The sequence below is a fragment of the Grammomys surdaster genome, unplaced genomic scaffold (genome assembly GCF_004785775.1).
Source record: "Grammomys surdaster isolate TR1022 unplaced genomic scaffold, NIH_TR_1.0 126133, whole genome shotgun sequence".
Taxonomy (NCBI): domain Eukaryota; kingdom Metazoa; phylum Chordata; class Mammalia; order Rodentia; family Muridae; genus Grammomys; species Grammomys surdaster.
The window spans coordinates 3,168,938-3,189,454 of NW_021620941.1; the positions used below are offsets into that span (position 1 = coordinate 3,168,938).

General features: G+C 47.3%; 1 protein-coding gene across 7 annotated transcripts in view; it reads left to right on the forward strand.

The window, feature by feature from the left end:
- Positions 1 to 20,517, forward strand: part of Fnbp1 (formin binding protein 1) — a 116,484-nt gene that overhangs the window by 32,653 nt on the left and 63,314 nt on the right. For all 7 annotated transcript variants that reach the window (XM_028757093.1, XM_028757096.1, XM_028757097.1 and 4 more), the window contains exons 2-4: positions 4,739 to 4,854; positions 13,474 to 13,530; positions 14,420 to 14,567. In XM_028757093.1, coding sequence (XP_028612926.1) covers positions 4,739 to 4,854; positions 13,474 to 13,530; positions 14,420 to 14,567 — 321 coding nt within the window. The remainder of the gene's footprint in view (positions 1 to 4,738; positions 4,855 to 13,473; positions 13,531 to 14,419; positions 14,568 to 20,517) is intronic.

Below are 20,517 nucleotides of genomic sequence, written 5' to 3' on the forward strand. Positions count from 1 at the left end.
TTTGTTGTCGTTGTTGTTTGTTTGGAAGAACTTAAGGCTATCCAACCTTGCTACAGAGTATCAGGCAGGTGTATCAGGGAGATTGTCAGTGAGACAGTGAAATCCAAGAGCAGAAGCTGTGGAGAGCTTTTGGAGGTAATGGCTCTGTAGAGAAAACGCAAGGGGGGGGGCGGGCTGGGAGGGGGGAAGTTGTCTGGTTCTCACTGTAAGGCTGCAACCTTGAACTTGACCTTTTCTACTGAGCTCCAGCCCCAGCTCTTGATATACATCAATATATACATATAGATATAAGGACAGACAGACAGACAGACAGAGGATATAGCATATCGGAGGGATGTGTATATATATACATGGTGTGTGTGTGTGTGTGTGTGTATGCATGCGTGCATACATGTGTGTGAATGTGCTTGTGGTGGCCAGAGGTCAACCTCAGCTGTTATCTTCAGAAACACCACCTATACATCTCTTTAGATACAGGGTGACTAGGCTGGCTAATGAGCCCCAGGGACCTCTCTGTCTCTACCTACCCAGCACTGGGCACTTGGACGTGGGCGTTGTGGGCCGGACATGGGTGTTCATGCTTTCAAGGCAAGTGTGTTAACCACAGAGCCATTACCCCCAGCTATGATTCTTCAGTAAATCTGGTCAATATGAAACTAGACCAAGAAAGGGTCACTGACCAACGGAGCACTTGTGGGAAGTCCTAGCCTGAGTGCTGGGAGCTGCCCATTCATAACCATCACTTGAGTTTCTTGTGTATTTGCCTTTTCTGGTTGTTTACAGAAACCTGCCGTCTTGTTTACCCTGCTCATTTGCTCAACACACCTCTTCTGTAGAGATAACATAAATAAATAATCTGAGCAGTGTTTCTTACGATGGAATCAGGGAGGTGTGGGGGGTGGGTCGAGGACAAAAAAGTGATGAGAATTTTAAATCTTCATCTCTAGTTTTATGACAACATTTTAAAAGTCTGGTTGAAAGATAAACATTTTTTTCACAGGGGTCTTCAGGTCATTTTAGTGGCATAAGACTCCATGTGTCCTAAGTTGACACTTCTTTGTTCTCTGCTCCTGGCTGGAAGCATTTAAGATAGACATAGTGACCATAAGCCAGTAATCTCGGCATTAGCTGTCGACTTGACAGTGTCACCTGAGAAAAGAGTCTCAATTGAGGGAATGCCCACACCAGATTGGTTTGTGGGCATGATTATGGGTGCTTGCTTTGATTGTTAGTTGATTCGGGAAGGTGCAGCCCACTGTGGGTAGCACCATTCCCTAGGCAAGTGGTCCTGGGCCACATAAGAAAGCTAGCTAAGCATGAGTCTCTGAACAAGCTGGCAAGCAGCATTCCTCCGTGGCCTCTGTTAGAGTTTCTCCTTTAATTCCTGCCTTGACTTCTTTCAATAATGGGTTATGAGCCGGAGAGTAAGCTGAAGCCTACACTTTCTCCTCTCCGTTGTCTCTAGTCAGGGTGTTTTATCACAGCCACAGGAAGGAAATTAGGACACATGACTCTGATTGACTCAAGGCTGATGCAGAATCGAGCTGAAAGCACAACTCAGCTCCAGCATCCAACAATGCTGGGTTGTGTTTGAAAGAGGTTGAATCACACACAAGGAATCAAGACAAGAGGAAGCTTTTAGAAGGGGTGGGTATGTATGTGTGGGGTAGATGTGCTGATGATTGGTCTCATGGGTGCACACTTACCTTCGGAGATTTCACGTTATATATGTTAAGTGTGTATAGCTTTTATTGCTGTTGACAGAGTCTCACTATATTGCTCAGGCTGGCCTTGAAATCCTGGGTTCATGTAATTCTCCTGCCTCAGCTTCCTGAGAGGTGGGATTATAAGTGTATGCATCACTGTGGGCAGCCTCTTTAAAAAGAAAATTTTACTTTATTTTATTTGAGGACAGTGGCTTGAGACAGGGTTTCTCTGTGTAGCCCTGGCTGTCCTGGAACCTCCTCTGAAGACCAGGCTGGCCTCGAACTCAGAAATCCGCCTGCCTCTGCCTCCCAAGTGCTGGGATTAAAAGTGTATACCACCACACCCCTGGTAGACGATTTTATTTTTAATTATTACTTGTATGTAATAATTGAAATATGTTCCTGAGTGCAGATTTGACCACATAAGTGTCTGTGGAAGTCAGAAACCTAAGATCCCCTGGAGTTGGAGTTACACAGGACAAAGAAAGTGGATACTGCGAACAGAACTCCTGTTCTGCAAGAGCTGTATCCGAGCTAACCATTGAGCTGTCTGAGCTCACCATGGTGTCTTACGTAGACCAGGCTGTTTTCAATTTTGCTATATAGCTGAGGAGGACCTTAAGCTTCTGATCCTCCTGCCTCTACTTTCTGAGTGCTGAATTGATAGGGCTGGGGGCCACACACAGTTCATGAGGGGTTAGCGATGGAACCCAGGGCTGTCTGTGCACTAAGCAAGCACTCTACCAACTGATCTACAGCTCCAGTGCTGTGCCAATGGCAGTCCTAGCTCAGGGATGGGGCTGGAAAGAATGCCTGAAGCGTGCCAGCTATAGATTGCATGTCTTACGACCTTGCATGTTTTAGAAAAACAAGCCAGGGGTTCCTGGGCATGCTAGAGATGCCTAGCAGAGCCGTTGAGACGGTTGGCGGCCTGTGTCAGTGAAGTCCTGGAGCTGGCCAGACCCTCACTCTCCTGAGGTTCCCTCTGAGGCAGCAGCGTGCCTCCCATCTGACCTGGCTCGAAACTCTTCCTGGGATGCTCTAATGCATTCTCTGGCTCTGTTCCACCGCTCTCTGGCTCCACTTCCTGGGCCAGTCCTCCCTGCTGTTCCTGTAGAGCTACCCATCCCCTGGCACTCGGATCTGTAGCTTCAGACCCATCCACTTCCCGACATCCTCCTGTGAGCTCAGTCCATCTGTGCTTGCAGGCTCTGCTGTGCATACCAAACCCTTTATTCACATGGCCAAGCTGCAAGCTGCACGGAGTCTTCCTCCCCTGTGTGGACTATTTCTTTACGTGCAGGAAGCAGACCCGAGCTCACCCTGGAGCCCTTCCCCCTTGCTCACAGCTCCCTCAGACTCTGCAGCCCAATCTGTCACTTACAGTAGCATTTGCCAAGTGTCAGAATGGCGTCCTCCTCCTGCTCTCATTTCAGACTGTTAGGACAGTCTCCAGGCCTCGGTCTCCCATGATTCCAAGCAGATCTGTGGTCATGCTCTTGTAAGAGCAGCCTGTGCTTTCTCGAGGGTCCAAGCTCCTTCTCTGTGTATTGAAGGCCTTGGATAATCCGATCCTACTCTCTCTCCAGTTTCATCACCCCTGCCCATTCCCTGGTGCTCTCACCTGCACTCAAGGGAACAAACCCATGTGACTCCCAGCTGTCTCCACAACCAGGCATCTGCACTGGCTGGCACACCTACCTATCTCCCTCTTCAAAGCAGAAACACCCAGCCTCTGCACAAGGTGTAGTCTAGCCCTGCTCAGTTTTGGTTCCCTGGGTCCCATTGTCTTTTTGTTTGTGGGACACAGTGTAGCAAAGTCTATGCTGATCTATTTTACTCACTTGAAGAAAAGCAAAAGTGATAACTGTACCCCTACCCTTTCCACTCTCCAAATTCAAGCAGCTGGTTCTTTAGAAAAGGGGGGGGGGCTGGAGAGATGTCTCAGCAGTTAAGAGCACTGTCTGCTCTTCTCAAGGTCCTGAGTTCAATTCCTAGTAACCACCTGGTGGCTCACAGCCATCTGTGATGGGACCTGCTGGCACACAGGCATGTATACAAAGAGAGCACATGTATGTATAAAATAAATAAATAAAATCTTTTTTTAAAAAAAAAAAAAAGATGCAGGGTGGGGTACCTGTCATTAAGTCCAGCATCCCTGAGGCGAAAGCAGGAGGATCTCTGTGAGTTCCAAGCCTCTGGTCACATATCAAGTTCCAAGCCAGCCAAGACTACATAGTGAGACCCTGTCTCAACAAAAAAAGGAGAGAGGAAAACTAGAGAGATAGCCCAGCAGTTAAAAGCACTGGCTGCTTTTCCAGAGGAGCAGGGTTCAGTTCCCAGCACCCATATGACAGTTCATTAGCTATGGATCCAGGGACCTGAGACCTTCTTCTGGTTTGCACTGGCACCAGTCACACACTTGGTACACTTATGTATACACAGGCAAAGCACCCACGTACGTAAAACAAATATAGGAAATTATTTTTTATTTTATTGAGTATGTGTGCGCACATGTGCCTGAGGGTACTTAAGGAGTCTAGGAAGGGTTTCTGATATCCAGGAGCTAGTGTTAAACCTATGGGCTGCCTGACATGGGTGCTGGGAAGCAAACTCTGGCCCTCTGCAAGAGCAGCAAGTGCTCTTAACTACTGAGCCTTCTCTTCTTCCCTAGAGTGCTCGTGTGTGTGTGTGTGTGTGTGTGTGTGTGTGTGTGTGTGTGTGCGTGCGTGTGCGTGCGTGCCTCACCTGTCAGCATCTGAGACATTTTCCTTTGTAATGGAACATTAATTATATATAAGAAGCAGTGTGTCTAAGAGGAGGAGAGGGCAGGGATGTTAACTCTGGACCATGCGCAAACCAAATTTGGTAATGTTGATGTAAAGCTCTGAACAGACACCCCCATCCTCAGTGTCATCATGGAAAATGCTAGAGCTGCTGTCTTGGACCAGTGAGTGATGGAGAGGGTGGCTCCCTGGAACTGGAAGCCATAGAAAGAGACAATAAACTTCCCTCTCTCTTTTTTCAAACAGGATCAGTTTGACAACTTGGAAAAACATACACAGTGGGGAATCGATATTCTTGAGAAATATATCAAGTTTGTCAAGGAGAGGACAGAGATTGAGCTCAGCTATGCCAAGCAACTCAGGTAAGGCAGCCCGGAGAGCCGGCTGGGGTGCCGCACACACAAAGGGTTTATTTCTCTTTTTATTAAGATTCTTATTACATTTATTTATTTATAGGGCAGTGGAGTGTGTGCCGGGGTGCTTGTGTGGAGTTGGAATACAACCCAAGGAGTTCGTTTTCTCTCCTTCTATGGTGTGAGTGAGTCCTGGGAATTGAACTCAGACCATCAAGCTTGGCAGCAAGCCCCCCACCCCCACCCCCATCTTGCCTGCCAGAAGCAAGAACAGTTTCTGTTCTCATTTCACTGTGTGTGGTGTGTGTGTGTGTGTGTGTGTGTGTGTGTGTGTGTCAGAGACAGAGACAGAGAGAAAGAGACAGAGATCTTTTCTTATAAAGTAATATGTCATTGGAAATAGCTGTTTTTAATATAGAAAATTAATTTTTATGAGAGCAAAACTTTAAAAAAAAAAAAAAGGCTGTTAACTTAGGTTTGTTCGATTTTCATGTCTGACGCAAGGTCTTGAACTCCCTATGTAGTGGAGGCTGGCCTTGAGCTCCTGCCTCCCCTGCCTCCACCTCCTGAGTGCTGGGATTACAGATGTGTGCCATCTCTCTGGACTCAGTCCCTGCTTTTAGGTACTGAGTTCTTTTAGGTGTTTTGTTGTGTTTTCTTTTGCTGTGCTGTGTTCTGGTTTATTTGGCGGCACTCCCCAGTGACACCCGGGTCTTGTGCCTCTGGGTAATCCCTACCCTCGCCCCACCCTCTGCACCTAGCCTCTAGGCTCAGGGTTTTGGTTTTTTTGTTGTTGTTCATTTTTAATTTTTTTTATTTTATTTACATTGGTTATCTGCCTATGTATGTGAGAGTGTCAGATCCCCTGGAACTAGATTAGACAGTTGTGAGCTGCCATGTGGGTTCTGGGATTTGAACCTAGGTAGTCTGGAAAAATAGCCAGTGCTCTTAACCATTGAGCCATCTCTCCATCCCTGTTTTTGTTTTCTTTTCATGATTTTTTTTTTTTTAAATTTTGGAGCCAGGCGGTGGTGGCACACGCCTTTAATCCCAGCACTTGGGAGGCCGAGGCAGGCGGATTTCTGAGTTTGAGGCCAGCCTGGTCTACAGAGTGAGTTCCAGGACAGCCAGGCTACACAGAGAAACCCTGTCTCGAAAAACAAAAACAAACAAACAAACAAAAAAAATTGGAGACACTTGGCTACCAGTAAATTTCACGTTGAAATACGCATTTGTAGGGGACCCCCACATATAGGGCTCTCAATTGGCCTGGCCTCCCCAGGAGCCTCGATCCTGCCAAGTGGCTTGGCTCCACAGAGCCTGCTGTGCATTTCCCTCGGATGTGAGCCCTGTCTGTAATCCTTTAAGAGTCTGACTTCCTTTGCTCTCCATTGGTTGTGAGCTTCGTCCGCACTGTGGTCATTTGGGTATATTTTCATTGCTGTTTATTGTTTTGTTGTGTGGGTCTCCAAGGCTTCTCTGGTCTGCTGTCACTACGAAGCTGGATGTTCCCATTCTTGCTGGTCCTTTTTTTTTTTCTTTTAAATTTTTAATTACATTGTTTATTTACCTTGTGTGTGGAGGAGGTGGACATGCTACTGCTACATCATATGAGGTCAGAGGCCACTCCCGGGAATTGGTTCCTTCCACCATTCGGGCTCCGGGATTGAACTCAGGTCCTCGTCAGGCTTGGCACTGTCTTTATTTACTGAGCCATCTCGCCAGCCCAGCACACCCTCACTAGTGCATATCTGAGCCCCTTTCTTCCGTCGTTGTAGGATCAGGACTGTGATCACAGAGTAAAACTCCGCCTGGCTTTAATAAGACCGGAACTAGTTAGTGTTTGCAGTGGGAGTGGTCCCAGGGAGCAGAATTTGAAAAGAACTGTTCTAAAGGAGATTTTAGCTAATTCCAGGCACTTGTTCCCAACACACCCACTAAAGAGAGAAGTTGAAGTAAAAAGCAGAGAAAGGAGATTCACTCAGTGTAGCCACATTGGGAAGAGATATAGAGGCCTCCCAAGTCTGTCCTTGGGTCCTGAGAGGTTATTTAAATATAAAGCGAGGTGTACAGGCTAGGCAGTCTTGATTCCTCACTGGTCTGTGATGTGACACTAGTGTGTCCTGCATGATGATGGTAAGTTGTCAGAAGTTTGCATCATCACAATGCCATTAGTGTGTGTATAGGTGTGTGTGGTGTGTATGGGATGTGTGTGGAGTATGTGTTTATGGGAAGTATATGTGTATGTGTGTGTTTTGTATGTGTAAAGTGTGTATGGGGTGTGTATGGAGTATGTATATGTATGAAGTGTTTGTGTGTGGTGTGTGTGTGTGAAGTGTGTATGAGGAGTGTGTGTTTTGTATTTGTGAAGTGTGTATGGGGGTACAGAATATATGTATGTGTGAAGTGTTTGTGTGAAGTGTATATGGGGAGTGGAGGAAGTGTTTGTGTGTGTGTATATGTAGTGTGCAGCATGTGGAATGTATGTGTGTGTGATGTGTATGTGGTGTGTGTATAGTGTGTATGGTGTATGTGTGTGCATGAGTGTGTGGTATGCGTGTAGAGTGGTGGGTTTGGGATGTGTATATGTGTGGGTTTATGTATGCGTGCACATGCCACACCACAAATCAGAGGTCAAAGACAACTCTGTAGAGTCGGTTTTCTCCTTCCACCTTTATGCATGTTCCAGGGTTCAAACTTGGGTCACCAGACTTAGCACCATTACCCACTGAGCCAATTTGCTGGCCTCGTCCAGCCCAGCTTTTGCTCTTTTAGCCCCAGCATGGAATTCCTTGGGACATTTTAGTTCCTCGAAGGCAGCTGTTTGAAAGGAATGGGACAAGCGTCTGTATAATATTCCCTGTCCTGGCAGGAAGTGCATGTGCTTTCCCTACCCTTTAAGATTATCTGAGAACTTGGTTTGGGACATGAGATATTTTTAAGTTGTTGATACAGGGCTGGGGGTGTGGGTTAGCTGGGAGCCGGCCTGTCTAAGTCACATGGAGCGCTGGGTTCCGTCCCCAGCACTACATGTTTGGGGTACATCTCAGCACCTGATGGTGGAGTCAGGAGAATCAGAAGTTCAAAGTTATCCTGAGCTGTGATTGCTTTTGTTTAAAGAAGCATCTCAGTGTGAGCTATGGGCCGTTCTCAGCAGGGCACATTTGTTTACATTGCATAACTGGGCTACAGAAACCAAGAAAGTATGTTCTCTGCTGGCTGGGTCCAGATCAGTTGTTTCTCAAGCCCTGCAAGAGGCTGGGTCTCACTAGCAAATGGTTACTTCACACGTTAGTCCAGATCTGTTGCCATTCATGGCTCAGCACTTGAGAGCCAGGTGGATCTCTGTGAATCTGAGTCGTTGGAAAGAAAGAACTGACTCCAAGGAGTGAGGGATGGAGGGGAGGAGGGAAGGAGAGAGAGAGAGAGAGAGAGAGAGAGAGAGAGAGAGAGGGAGAGGGAGAGGGAGAGGGAGAGGGAGAGAGGGAGCAAGAGCAAAAGAGCGAGCCTAGTCACGGTCAGGGTAGGTTTGTGTCTTTGTTTCTCTTTCGCTGGATCCTGTTGCTCTGTCTGGGTACCGTGGAGGTCTGTCTGTAACTATAGTGGATTTGAGAGCGCTCCTTTGTCCTCCTAGGAAGCATCCTTCTCCCCTGGAGACCAAATGACAGTCTCTTGGGTTCCTCTCACCTCACAGATTTTATCCTTGCTCTCAGTGCTGCTGTATCCAGCGTCCAGTTCCTGTTTCTTTCCCATCTCAGTCTGCACTTTCTCCTTGACCCTAGCTGTGTCTGGTTTTAGCTCCTGTGGATGGAGCAATAACTCACCCCAGCCGAATCTCTCCAGCTGTTCCTCTCCCAGACTCTAGAAACAGCTTACCTAAACTCCTAAGAATTTCTAAACAATGCCAGCCTCCACACCTGCCTGACCCCTGACCTTTCCACTTCTCCTGGGAATGTGTGACCCTCCCCACCTTAGGACAGGAGCTCCAGGGCTCTCCTCACCAACCCATCAGGACACACCATCCACACCACTGTACATACTGACCCAGGGTCCATCCACTTCTTGTTGGCTGTATGCTACCTCTGGGTGCAGGACACTGATGTCTCTTGCCCTGATCATTACCAGTTAAGTCAGCTTGCTGTCCCACCGTCTGCTGGCTTTCTATGAAGCAGCCACATTAGTTCCTTGGCAACTCCCCATTTCCTTCTGATTAAATTTCCAAAGTTCTTCCAAGGGCAGATGCCTAAAAGCCTTGTGAGCCTGAGCCTGGACTCTTCCGCTGGTCATGCCTTTTTCCTTTAAACTTGACTGCTGAATAGACTCTCTGGGAAAGTCTGGAGCCAGTCAGAACATTTCCTTGTGGGCAACTTTGCCTTTTCTGAGTAAATCCGTGTAGTGTGACCACGCATCCACACTCTGCCTGGATGCTGAACATGCTCTTTAATTATGTCCCAGTTTTGGCACTGTGATTATCTTGCTCCTTTCTTGTTAAATTAGATAAAGCTGGGTGTGTTTATTCAGTGGCCACTGCTGTGATTTTTACCCAGAGTTCACTTCCTGAGTCTGACATTACAGGTCTTGTCCGTCCCATACAGTTCGTCTGTAATGTGAAATACTCTTGTGGGGATGAGTTGTTTATTTTTCTTGTGTGTTTTCATTTTTCTCCAGGCTGGGTCTTCCCTCCTTCTCTTCATCTCCCTTACTCACTTCTGACAGTGTTTGACAAATCTTTTCACATTGCGTGTGCTTGACCTGGGGCAGTTTGATGAATCGGCTGAGCTCACCTCCTGGGTCCTCCGTGCGGGGGAGTGAGCCTGTGCCTGCTTCCCTTTACAGCTGGGTGATTTGGGGCGTATTGTTCCCTGGGAACAACTGTAAAATGTGAATGGTGAGAAGTATTGTTCCCTGGGAACAACTGTAAAATGTGAGTGGTGAGAAGTTCTGCCTTCTAAAGTTGGTGAGTTACCTTTCTCACCCTGCTGACCAAATACCAGCATGTTAAACAAGGAAGGGTTTGCTCTGGCTTACAGTTTTAGGGGGACGCAGTCGGCATGGTGGCTGGAGCTTGAGGCAGCTGCTTCCATGGTGAGTGTAGTCAGGAAGCAAAGAGGTGAATGCTACTTACTACCTCCTCATTATTCAGTCTGAGACCCCAGCTCGTGGATGGTGCTGACCCACACAGGGTGTATCCTCCCTCCTCAGATAAACCTCTCTGGAAAAGCCTTCCCAGACACACCGAGAGGTATACATCCACACTAATTCTAAATCTAGTTACGTTGACCATGAGGATTGCTGGTCACAAGGACCAAACGAGATGAGGCTGGAAGTCTTCTGGCTGACTCCCAGCATGCTTGTTGCACAGTGATGCTAGCACATTCATCGAGAGTGCCAGTGGCCCTGGAAGTGACTGTCCCCTACGATATTCCCGTCTTTTTATTCTGGTTCTTTCTGGTGCTGACCTGTTGAGTTTGCTCTTCCTGGAGGCTGGACACAGCTGCCTCTGAGAATCAGCTGAGGAAGGGTCCAACTTAGGGATTGCGAGCTATCGTCTGTCCCGACACTCCTAGGCGTTTTGGGCTGTGGGCAGGGTTATTCAGGAGAAGAGGGATGCTTCCATGGAAACCCTAGGTTTATGTGCACAGCTTGAGACCTGAGGAGTGAGACCACAGACAAGCCCAGGTCCTCGGAGTCCACAGATGGGAAGAGACAATGTGGATATTGTCAGGGCAGGTCCCCTGTCCCTGAATGTGTCCTCTCTCTGTTCAGTTTGCTTCTGTCTGAACTGACTCAGGGCAGTGGCCTTATTTACCTTTATGTGGCCAGCTGGGTGGAATCAGCGGCATTCTGAGTTACCTCCAACATCTTCCATCTCTGCTGTTCCCAGAAACACCTTTCCAAGGTGTGGGGACCGAGGTGAGCATCCTGCTTCATTTCCTTATTGTCTGATAATGCAAACTTCTCTCTCTCTCTCTCTCTCTCTCTCTCTCTCTCTCTCTCTCTCTCTCTCTCTCGTGTGTCTGTGTGTGTCTGTGTGTGTGTCTGTGTGTATTTTAAGGCCATAAAAGCACCTGCTGGCTTTGAGCTGACTCTATAGTCCAGGCAGGCTTTGAACTTCGGATCTACAGCCTCAGCCTCATAAGTAGCTGGGATTACAGGACTTGCTCTGGCCAGATTCCTGGTCACCTTCTATTTGATGCCTTCCGTTTTCGGGAGGAGCACCCTTCACCTTCTACCACCCTGATTCAGATATCTCATGATAGCTGTTCAGAAAAATAAAAGAACAGATCCAAGCATTCCTAAGCTCCACCCTAGACATTCTGGTTCAGGGCCCAAGTATCTGCTGTAAAAGTCCCCTGCGGTTCACAGGGTTAGCCAGATCTGAGCCAGCAGCCTCAATATTTTCCTCTTCTCTGCTTGTTATTCTACCCAAAGAGCTGGTTGACTATAGAAAACACACTGGGTTCCTTAGCAGATTCTAAAAATGTAATGTAAAGGTGGTGTTCTGAGGGATTCCCTGCATATGTGTTTTAAAAAAGAAACAAAGAAAGAAGCAAAGAAAAAGAAAAAAAGCTTAATAGAAGGCTAGAAATCCTGTCCCTGGGGGAAGAGGCTGGGAAGGGTTTATAGAGAAAGGACCTTGGACTCGGGGCTTTGGGGATGCCTCAGTGGGTAAGAGTGTCTGTTGGTCAAACATAAGGATATAAGTTCAAATCCCTAGCACCCACAGAAATAGCTGGTCATGGCCATTTATGTCAGTAATTCTGAGCTGCAAGGAGTGGAGACTTGAAGGTTACCAGAGCTTGCTGGCTGCCAGCCTGGCCCCGGATTCTGCCTCAAGGAGACAAGGCACAGAGTCAGAGAAGAGGACTCTTGCTGGCCTCTAAGTCTCTATGTGTGTTTGTGGGGGCTTGGGTATGACTACAGCACAGACCACACACTTTGCTAAAAAGTGGGAGGCAGGAGCATGGTGGCGCATGCTTTTAATCCCAGCAATTTGGAAGGCAAAGATGTGGGGGGCATTTCTGTGAGTGTGGGACTAGCCTGGGTTACATTAGGTCAGGTGTAAAGTGTTCCAGGCCAGCCAGGGCTACAAAGGAACTTAACAGACTATCCCCCATGACAGGTCTTGGATCTTGTTTAGGAATTGATGGTAAAAGGACATCTGTGGTTGCCATGGTAGCATACATCTTTAGTTCCAGCGATTAGATCTCTGTGGATATGAGGCCAGCCTGACTATATACTGAATTCTAGGAATAGTACCTTTTTTAGCTGGACATGATGGGACAGGCCTATAATCCCAGCACTCAGGAGACTGAGGCAGGGGGATCAACTCAAATTCTAGGCCTGTCTGGACCACACAGAACAAGCCTTTAAATTTTATTTTATTTTTAATTAGTTAATTAGTTAATTAATTAAATTAATCAGAGGGCATCCTATGGGAACTAGTTCTGGGGATCAAACTCATGTTACCTGGCCTAGAGACCAAGTTATCCACTGAGAGAGCCTTCTTGCCAGCCCTTATAAAGTAACATTTCCCGCATCTAGTCAGGCTCAGCTACCTTCTATTCCATTTAACGTTTAAATTATTTTATGTCCAGGGCTAGAAGCTAAAAAGAAAATGTGGATTTAATTTTGTTCGTTTGCTTGCTTCGAGGTGTTGTTGTTGTTTTGAGACAGAGTTTCTCTGTGTAGCCCTATCTGTCCTAGAACTCAATCTGTAGACCAGGCTAGCCTCAAACTCACAGAGATCCACCTAAAGGCTTGGGCCACCACCACCTGGCAAATGTTTGTGGGTTGTTGTTTTTTTTTTTTAAACCACAGTTTGAGAATTTTTATGTGAGGTGTGAGCTTAGAAATGCAATTTCCAATTTATAAGTTATGATTAAAAAAAAGAGTGGTTTCTATTTAAAACTGCACACTAAAAATATCAGGAAGGCAGCCACGGGCTCTTCAGTGCTCACTGCACCCCTACACAGAAGAGTCTGTCGCTGAACTCAGCCCTACCTACCCCGCTTACACACACACACCCCTGCTTACCCCGCTTATACACACACACACACACACACACACACACACACACACACACACACACGGCTCTGGAGTGACCGACCTACATTGCCTCCTAGAGACAGATGGAGGGTCTTTCAGTATGAACTCCTTCTCCTTTTTGCCCCCCCCAAAACAAACGTGTACAGAAAATGTTGCTTTTTAAATGTGTTTATTAGGTAAGTCTGGTACATATGCACACTTCTATAGAAGAGTAGTCTATAGGCTTAAGTGTATGTATAACCTGTCATTTATTGGACTCATGATTTTTAAACATTTTTTTATTTATTACTGTATATGATACTTGTGTGAGTGTGTGTATACCACAATGTACAGACATCACAACTTTGTGGAGTCCGCTCTTTTCTTCCACCATGTGGATCCTGGGGAATCAAACTCAGACCATCACGCTTGGCAGCAAGCTGCCCTTACCCACTGGTAAGAGCCCCACGATTGGGCTTTAATTGTGCAACTTTATGACTTTAAAAAAAAAAAAAACTACTAAGGCGAATGCATCATCTGTCATTCCTGATTCTTCTGTGTATTTCCAAATAAGGTGATACATCTTCATTTTCATCTTAGGAATCTTTCAAAGAAATACCAACCCAAGAAGAACTCGAAGGAAGAAGAAGAGTACAAGTACGTCCATTGCTGGCACATGGGTGTTGAGATGTGTGTGTAGCTGGTGTTGTGAAGGGGGCAGGAAAGAACTGCATTTTGTCATATACGTACCATCCCACCTTCCTGTCTGTCCATGAACCTGGGGGACACAATGAGAACCTGGACCCTGGGCCACTGGACTCACTCTAGACTGTTTCCATTACACTAATTAGGGAAACTTGTAGGAGGTCTTGCAAGCATTCACGGGCAGTGTTGGGGGTAAGCCCTGGAGCAGTGGTTCTCAATCTTCCCAGTGCTATGACCTTTCACGCAGTTCCTCCTGTTGTGGTGACCCCCAAATATAAAACAATTTCATTGCTACTTTGTAACTATATTTTGCTACTGTTATGGATTGTAATGTAAATATCTGATATGCAGACTATCTGATGTGTGACCCCTGTAAAAGGGTCTTTTGACAACCCCCTAAGAGGTCACGACCCACAGATTGAGAACCACTGCCCTAGAGTCTGGGCTCCCTTCTGTATCACCAGAAGCCCTACTTCACCTGCTCATCCAGCCAAGAGCCATGTGTGTCTCAGTCAGCAGTGATGGGTCCTTCCTTGTGCGTGGTGGAAGTACCGTCTTTGATGTAGTAGGTCCAGGGGCCTGGTGTACTTTATGGACACGGGTGGGTGGGTTTGGGGCCATCTCTGGTCTGAGAATAAACAGAGGCAGAGGCTACATTTCACAGAGAACCTGTGGCTGGGTTTGGGTTGTAATTAATTCTGAGCTGTTGTGTAATGAACCGGCAAGTTCCTCTGGGAGGCAGATGCAGAGCAGACTGATTTTAATTACTATTTCCTCAAGTAAATCATGTGAGGGTGGGGGTGGGCTTGTCTGAGAAGGAGCCGGTGTGATCTGCCCTCAGGTACACGGCGTGTAAAGCGTTTCTTTCCACCCTGAATGAGATGAACGACTACGCCGGGCAACACGAGGTCATCTCCGAGAACATGACGTCACAGATCACGGTGGACCTGATGCGTTACGTTCAGGAGCTGAAGCAGGAGAGGAAATCGGTAATGCATATTGATGTGTCCTACCCCATGGGATGGACCAAAGACAAAAATGTTCTCCCAGCTGAGAGACACAAGGAGTGAGGTGTGGTGGCTCACACCTGTGCTCCCAGCACTGGGGGGAGGTGGGGGGTGGGTGGGAGGGGGCAGGGCAAAAAGTTTTCTGCAAATTAAATGACTACATGTGCCACACAATGAGTCCCAGGCTCCAGGGCTGCATAGTGAGACCCTGTCCTAACAAGCACACCTTAAACAATTGAGCCGTAGAGGAAGCAGGTGGATCTCTGTGAGTTCAAGACCAGCCTGGTCTACATAAGGAGTACCAGACCAGTCAGGGTGGCATAGTGAGACCCTGTTTCAAAAACAAACAGGGGCTGGAGAGAGGGTTCATTGGTTAAGGGCACTAGCCGAGGACCCAGTTTGGTTCCCGTGGCCCACATGGTGGTTCATAACCATCTCCAACTCCAGTTCTGAGGGATCCATGAGTCTCTTTTGGCCTTTTTGGGCACAAAACATACATGTGGTATGGATATATGAATTCAGGCAAAATACTCATACATATCAAAATAAATATAAAATAAACAAAATTAGAGCCAGCTGGGATGGTGCCCATGGAAGGAGGAGGCCCGCAGTCAGACATTCAAGGCCAGCGCGTGCATCGTAGGTTCGTGTGCCACATGAGTCCACTTAATTCCTGTTGTGATGCGTGCAGTGGTCAGAAGACAACGTTCAGGAGTTGATCTCTTTACCTGCTGAGCCATCTCATCAGAGCTGGCGTCTTGTCAGTGGACATTCTAAAAGCTTCCCTTGTTAGGCTTTCCACACATTGAATTAGCTGAACCAAGCGTCTGTCCACAGCTCCAAGGTTGGAGACCTAAGGTTGACAACATTCTCTGCTGGAGTGGCCATTAAGGATAGGGTTTCACTACTTAGCTGTCCTACAAATCTGTAGACCTTTGCTGGCCTCAAACTCAGAGATTTGACTGCCTCTATCTCCTGAGGGCCGAGGGTCGAGGGCCAAGGGCCGGGATTAAAGGTGTTCGCCACCACACCCAGCAAGGCATTTTATTTTGTGAAACAGCTAGGAAGCAGTGAGACAGAGCCCTGGGGCTCGGAAGAAAACAATACCACCTAGTATAAAGATAAAATTCATACCTGGGATCCAGAGGCAGCCCAGGTCTGCTGTCCTGCCTCTGACCTTGCCCAGGCCTGCTGTCCTGCCTCTGACCTGCCGTTGTCTTTGCACAGGTCTCTCTTCCTGTTTAGGGCTCCCACTTCTCTGCTCACAGGGTTTAGCACTTTAACCATCTCCCCAAACAGAAACTGCTCTCCTCTTTGTAGCAAGTATCCATTCTGTTTCAGAAGTGAGTCAGAAGATGGACAGCCTATCAGAGACCCACCCTTCCCTCTCCTCCTGCTGTGTGGTCCATGGCTGGGTTCGCTGGCCTCAGGGCCTTTGTACAGGCTTCCTTCCTGAGAAAGCCCACTCCTTAGGAACGATTCCTTCTCCCAGCAGACTTTCCCATCTGCCACACTTAAAATGCCTCTCCCTTTTCACCTTTTCTTGCTTTGCGATGTTTTGTTTTTTGCAACAGGATTTTTCTGTGTATGTAGCCCTGGGTGTCCTGGAACTCACTATGTAGACCAGACTGGTCTCGAATCAGAGATCCACTTCCCATGCCATCGCTCTTAACCTCCAAGCCCTCCCTAATCGCTTACATTACTCTTTCTGCATAGTGCTCAACCATATCTAGACTTTGGGAAGATGGAGAAGCACTAAGACAGAACCAGGACTATGTGCATGCCAACCACACGGCCCGCTAACCCTGCCCCACTGCACCATGAGGTGGTGTATGGAATTGCTTGCTTGCTGGTTTTTCTCACACCCTACCTCACATGAAGATGGCTGCTCCTCCAGGACAGGGATGTCGTTGCCTACTTCATCAGACATAAAGAAGGCAAGCATGCAGGAAGTGCAAGGGAGAAAGGAATAGCACTACCTGGGAAATAATAGAGGTGGCCAGGGCTGGGAGTGCAGCCCAATGGTGAGTGCTTTCCTAGAGTTAACCAGTAAGGGACCAGAGGTGCAGCTCAGTGCTGCAGACCTACCTTTCATATACAGAGCACTGTGTTTCATCTGCACACACACACACACACACACACACACACACACACACACACGTACGTTAATGTCTGCTTAGCTGATAGATAAGGACTGTTATGTGCCTTTGCTAGCTTGTAAATGGATTATCTCATTTATTCATTATTAATCTGTTTTTGCAATCTGTTATGTCTTCTCCTAAATCGTGTACTTTAATTTTTTTTTAAAGACTTATTTCTTTTATGCCAGATGGCACACGCTTTTAATCCCAGCACTGGGGAGGCAGAGGCAGGTGGATTTCTGAGTTTGAGGCCAGCCTGGTCTATAGCATGAGTTCCTGGGCAGCCAGGGCTACACAGAGAAGCCTTCGTTTCAAAACTCTGTGTGTGTGTGTGTGTAAGAGTATTTTGCCTACCTGTGTTCCTGGCGCCCAGTGAGGTCAGAAGAAGGTATTGGATCCTTGGAACAGAAGTCACAGACTGAGCCCCGTGGGTGCTGGGAAGTGAGCCCAGCTCCTCCACAAGAGCAGCCAGTGCTCTTAACCACAGGCCTGGCAGTCGGAGGCTCTGTCAGGAGAATCTGCAGACAGACGCTGTTTGTCGAAGCATTCTGCAGTTAAATTAGACTGGCATTTAAGAACATTGTGGAATCTCTAGACACAATGGAAAAAACGTCAGCAGATACATATTTGTGGAATTGTCATATGTGGCCTTGTGATGCCATCTCTTCTTTCGTGTATTATAGCTACCATTATTTTGAAGGAATATGTAGTTCAGTGTGGTAACACAAGCCCTTAATCTCAGCATTTGGGAGTTGAGGCAGGAGGATTACATATTAGAGGATAGAACCAACTATCTAGCAAGAAACCACTTCAAAAAGTGTGTGTGTGTGTGTGTGTGTGCCTGTGAGTGTGAATGTGAGCATGTGTGAGTGTGTGAGAGTCAGTGTATGAATGAGTGTGTGTGTGAGTGTGTGAGCATGTGTGTGTGTGTGTGTAATTGAGCATGTATGAGAGTGAATGTGTGTGGTATGTGTGTGTGGGTGTGTGTGGGGGTGTGTGGGTGTGTGAGTATGTGTGTGGTGTGGTGTGTATGTGTGTGTAAATGTGTGTGAGAGAGAGCAAGATGTCTCTGTGGATAGACCTTAGCCCTCGAGCCTGCTGACCTGTGTTTGATCCCAAAGATTCCCTTTTTGGAAGCAGAGAACTGACGAGTTGTCCTCCCTTCCTCCTCACACAGGATGCTTACATAGACACATAGATACAAAATAAAATTTAAAAATAAAGTAAAAAAAAAAAAAGCCAGTGTGGTAGAGCATATTTAGGAGATAGAGGCAAGAAGATCCTGGACTCAAGACCTTCCTCAGCTGCACAGGGAGTTTGTGGCCAGCCTGGTCTGCAAGAGCTCCTAGCTCAGAACAGCCTGAGTGGTGGCACACGCCTTCAGTCTCAGCCCTTGGGAGGCAGAGGCAGGTGGATTTCTGTGAGTTTGAGGCCAGTCTGGTCTACAGAGCAAGTTCCAAGACATCCAGGGCTACATATCGAGGTACTGACTCAAAACAACAACAACAACAACAAAATCCCAGACGAAACAAAAAGCTTGCAGGACTGTGTCCTGTTTGTTTATATAGTCCTGCACCCACTCTTCCGGATACCAGTAGCTGACATTTGCTGTGACTTCAGGTTAACCTTCCTCTTAGGAGATCTGGGATGGTGCCCACCGCTCAGGAGCCTGGAGCACAAGGTGGCTGCTTGGATCTGTTGGGTCAGACACTTGGGAGTGACACGCAGGCATCCTGGACCTGAGGGCTAAGCATGGCTACACGAATGCTTTTTTTCCGTTGTCTGTTTCCTCCTCCTCTTTTACGTAGGTTATGGGGCTTGCACTCAGGCTGGCAGGTTTGCTCTTTGGCTGAGTCATCTCCCTGTACTTTATAGCCTCAGTTCTCCATTTAATAGAAGAATTGTTTTCTGTCTGTTCTCTGGAAAATGGATTGTTTTCATAATCAGATGTTTAGCAGATAACTAGTCATTCATTCGTAAATGAACTTACAGCTCCAGCATTCAAAGCCAGACCCTTGAACAAGCTACACAAATACTTTGAGCTGTATGTTAAGCTGTCTGCTTATTGGTTAAGTACTTTTTATTGATCGGTAGGCTTACTGGTTTTGACTGGTTTAGATTGGTTAAACAATTCTGCAGTCAGCTCTTCTTAGCTCTTTGTTTTGAGACAGGGTTTTGCTATGTTCCAGGCTATCCTTGAATTTAGGATGTAGCTGAAGGGGACTTTTAAGAGCTCTGGCCTCTAAGGGGATGGCAAGCTGGCCCCACCTTACCTGGGCTAGCTTTTCCCTATGTGTGGGAGGCGAGATTACCTTCCCACCCCCCACTGAATTTCCAGAAGTGAGGTGAGCTTGAAGCAGACATTCTCTCAGCATCCCGGTTTATGGCCTTTGGTCAGTCTCTAATCATTTACCAGATTAACGGTCTCCAGCAGAGTTACCAATCAGTTCCCAAGCTTCTCTTCAACCTGCCATTACTGCAATCTGGACTAACTTCTCTGAGGTCCAGGTCGTTGAGGAGGTGACAGCACCACTGGTGATGTCTGTACAGTGAAGGGACCCTCTAGAGTTTCAGAGGCTGGCAGAGCTCCACTTTCATACCCGCCTGGGGTCCAGCACAATGAAACCCACTAATCTCAGAGGCCAAGTTTGTAGAAACCTAGGAGCCCAGATGTTCTCGCCAGCCTGTGCAGAGCAGAGGTCAGGTGCACTTCTCTCTGCGCCCGGAGAATCCACTTCACTGATCACTAGGCACTGAGCTTTGCTTTTTCACCAGGAACTAACTAGGAGTTATAGAGGAATCAGTTACCGATGCCCTTGGTGGCACCTGAAGCTTTCACAAGCCTCAGCATTTACCTGCTGATTGGTTGGTTTGTTTTGAGACAGGGTCTTTAACAGTCCAGGCTGGCTGTGAAGTCACTATATAGCTAAAGATGCACCTGATCCTCTGCCTGCATAGCCCAAGAGCCAGGATGGTAAGCGTGCACTGGCTCGCTCCATTTAGAGGGTGCTGGGGATGGAATCCAGGCCCACTGAGCCATTTCCATGACATGTACCCAAGAAGTTTAAGCTTCATTGTGCACACTTGCCCTTCTAGCCCTAGTGGGGCTCAGAGGGTTCAAGACCAGCTAGACTATACCAGGGGACCCTGAGTCAGGGTTGGGGTGGTGCCATCCCAGCCCACAAGACAGCCCCCACCACACATACTGTCTTGGGGCTCCTTCTGTCTTTGCCCTTTTAAAGTCTCTGTGTCCTTTATTTCCATCTGTGGAAACCGAGCTGTGTTTAAAATTCCAGAGGGGTGACTGCTCCCGGTGCAATGTGTGTTCCTTTTATTTTCTTGTTTTGTGTTTGAAGCGGCTGTTTCCACAACAGTGTACCGGTTTTGCTTTCTTAACCATCGGTGGTCAGATGAGTTGGCCACACTGATCTCTTGCAGAATGAGTGGTAGGCACATGTCACCTGCAGGACAGTAGTTACTGGAGGAACTCCCATCTCTATGTCCCTTTAAGCTGATGTTTGCTTTTCTTTTTTTTTTTTTTTTGGTTTTTCAAGACAGTGTTTCTCTGTGTAGCTCTGGCTGTCCTGGAACTCACTCTGTAGACCAGGCTGGCCTCAAACTCAGAAATCCACCTGCCTCTGCCTCCCGAGTGCTGGGACTAAAGGTGTGCGCCACCACTGCCTGGCAAGAGTATCATTTTGTATTTATTGAACAACAAGGAATGTATCACACGGAGAAGGAATGGGATACTTTACAGAAAATTTGAACAGAGTTTTACAAGAGATCTAAGT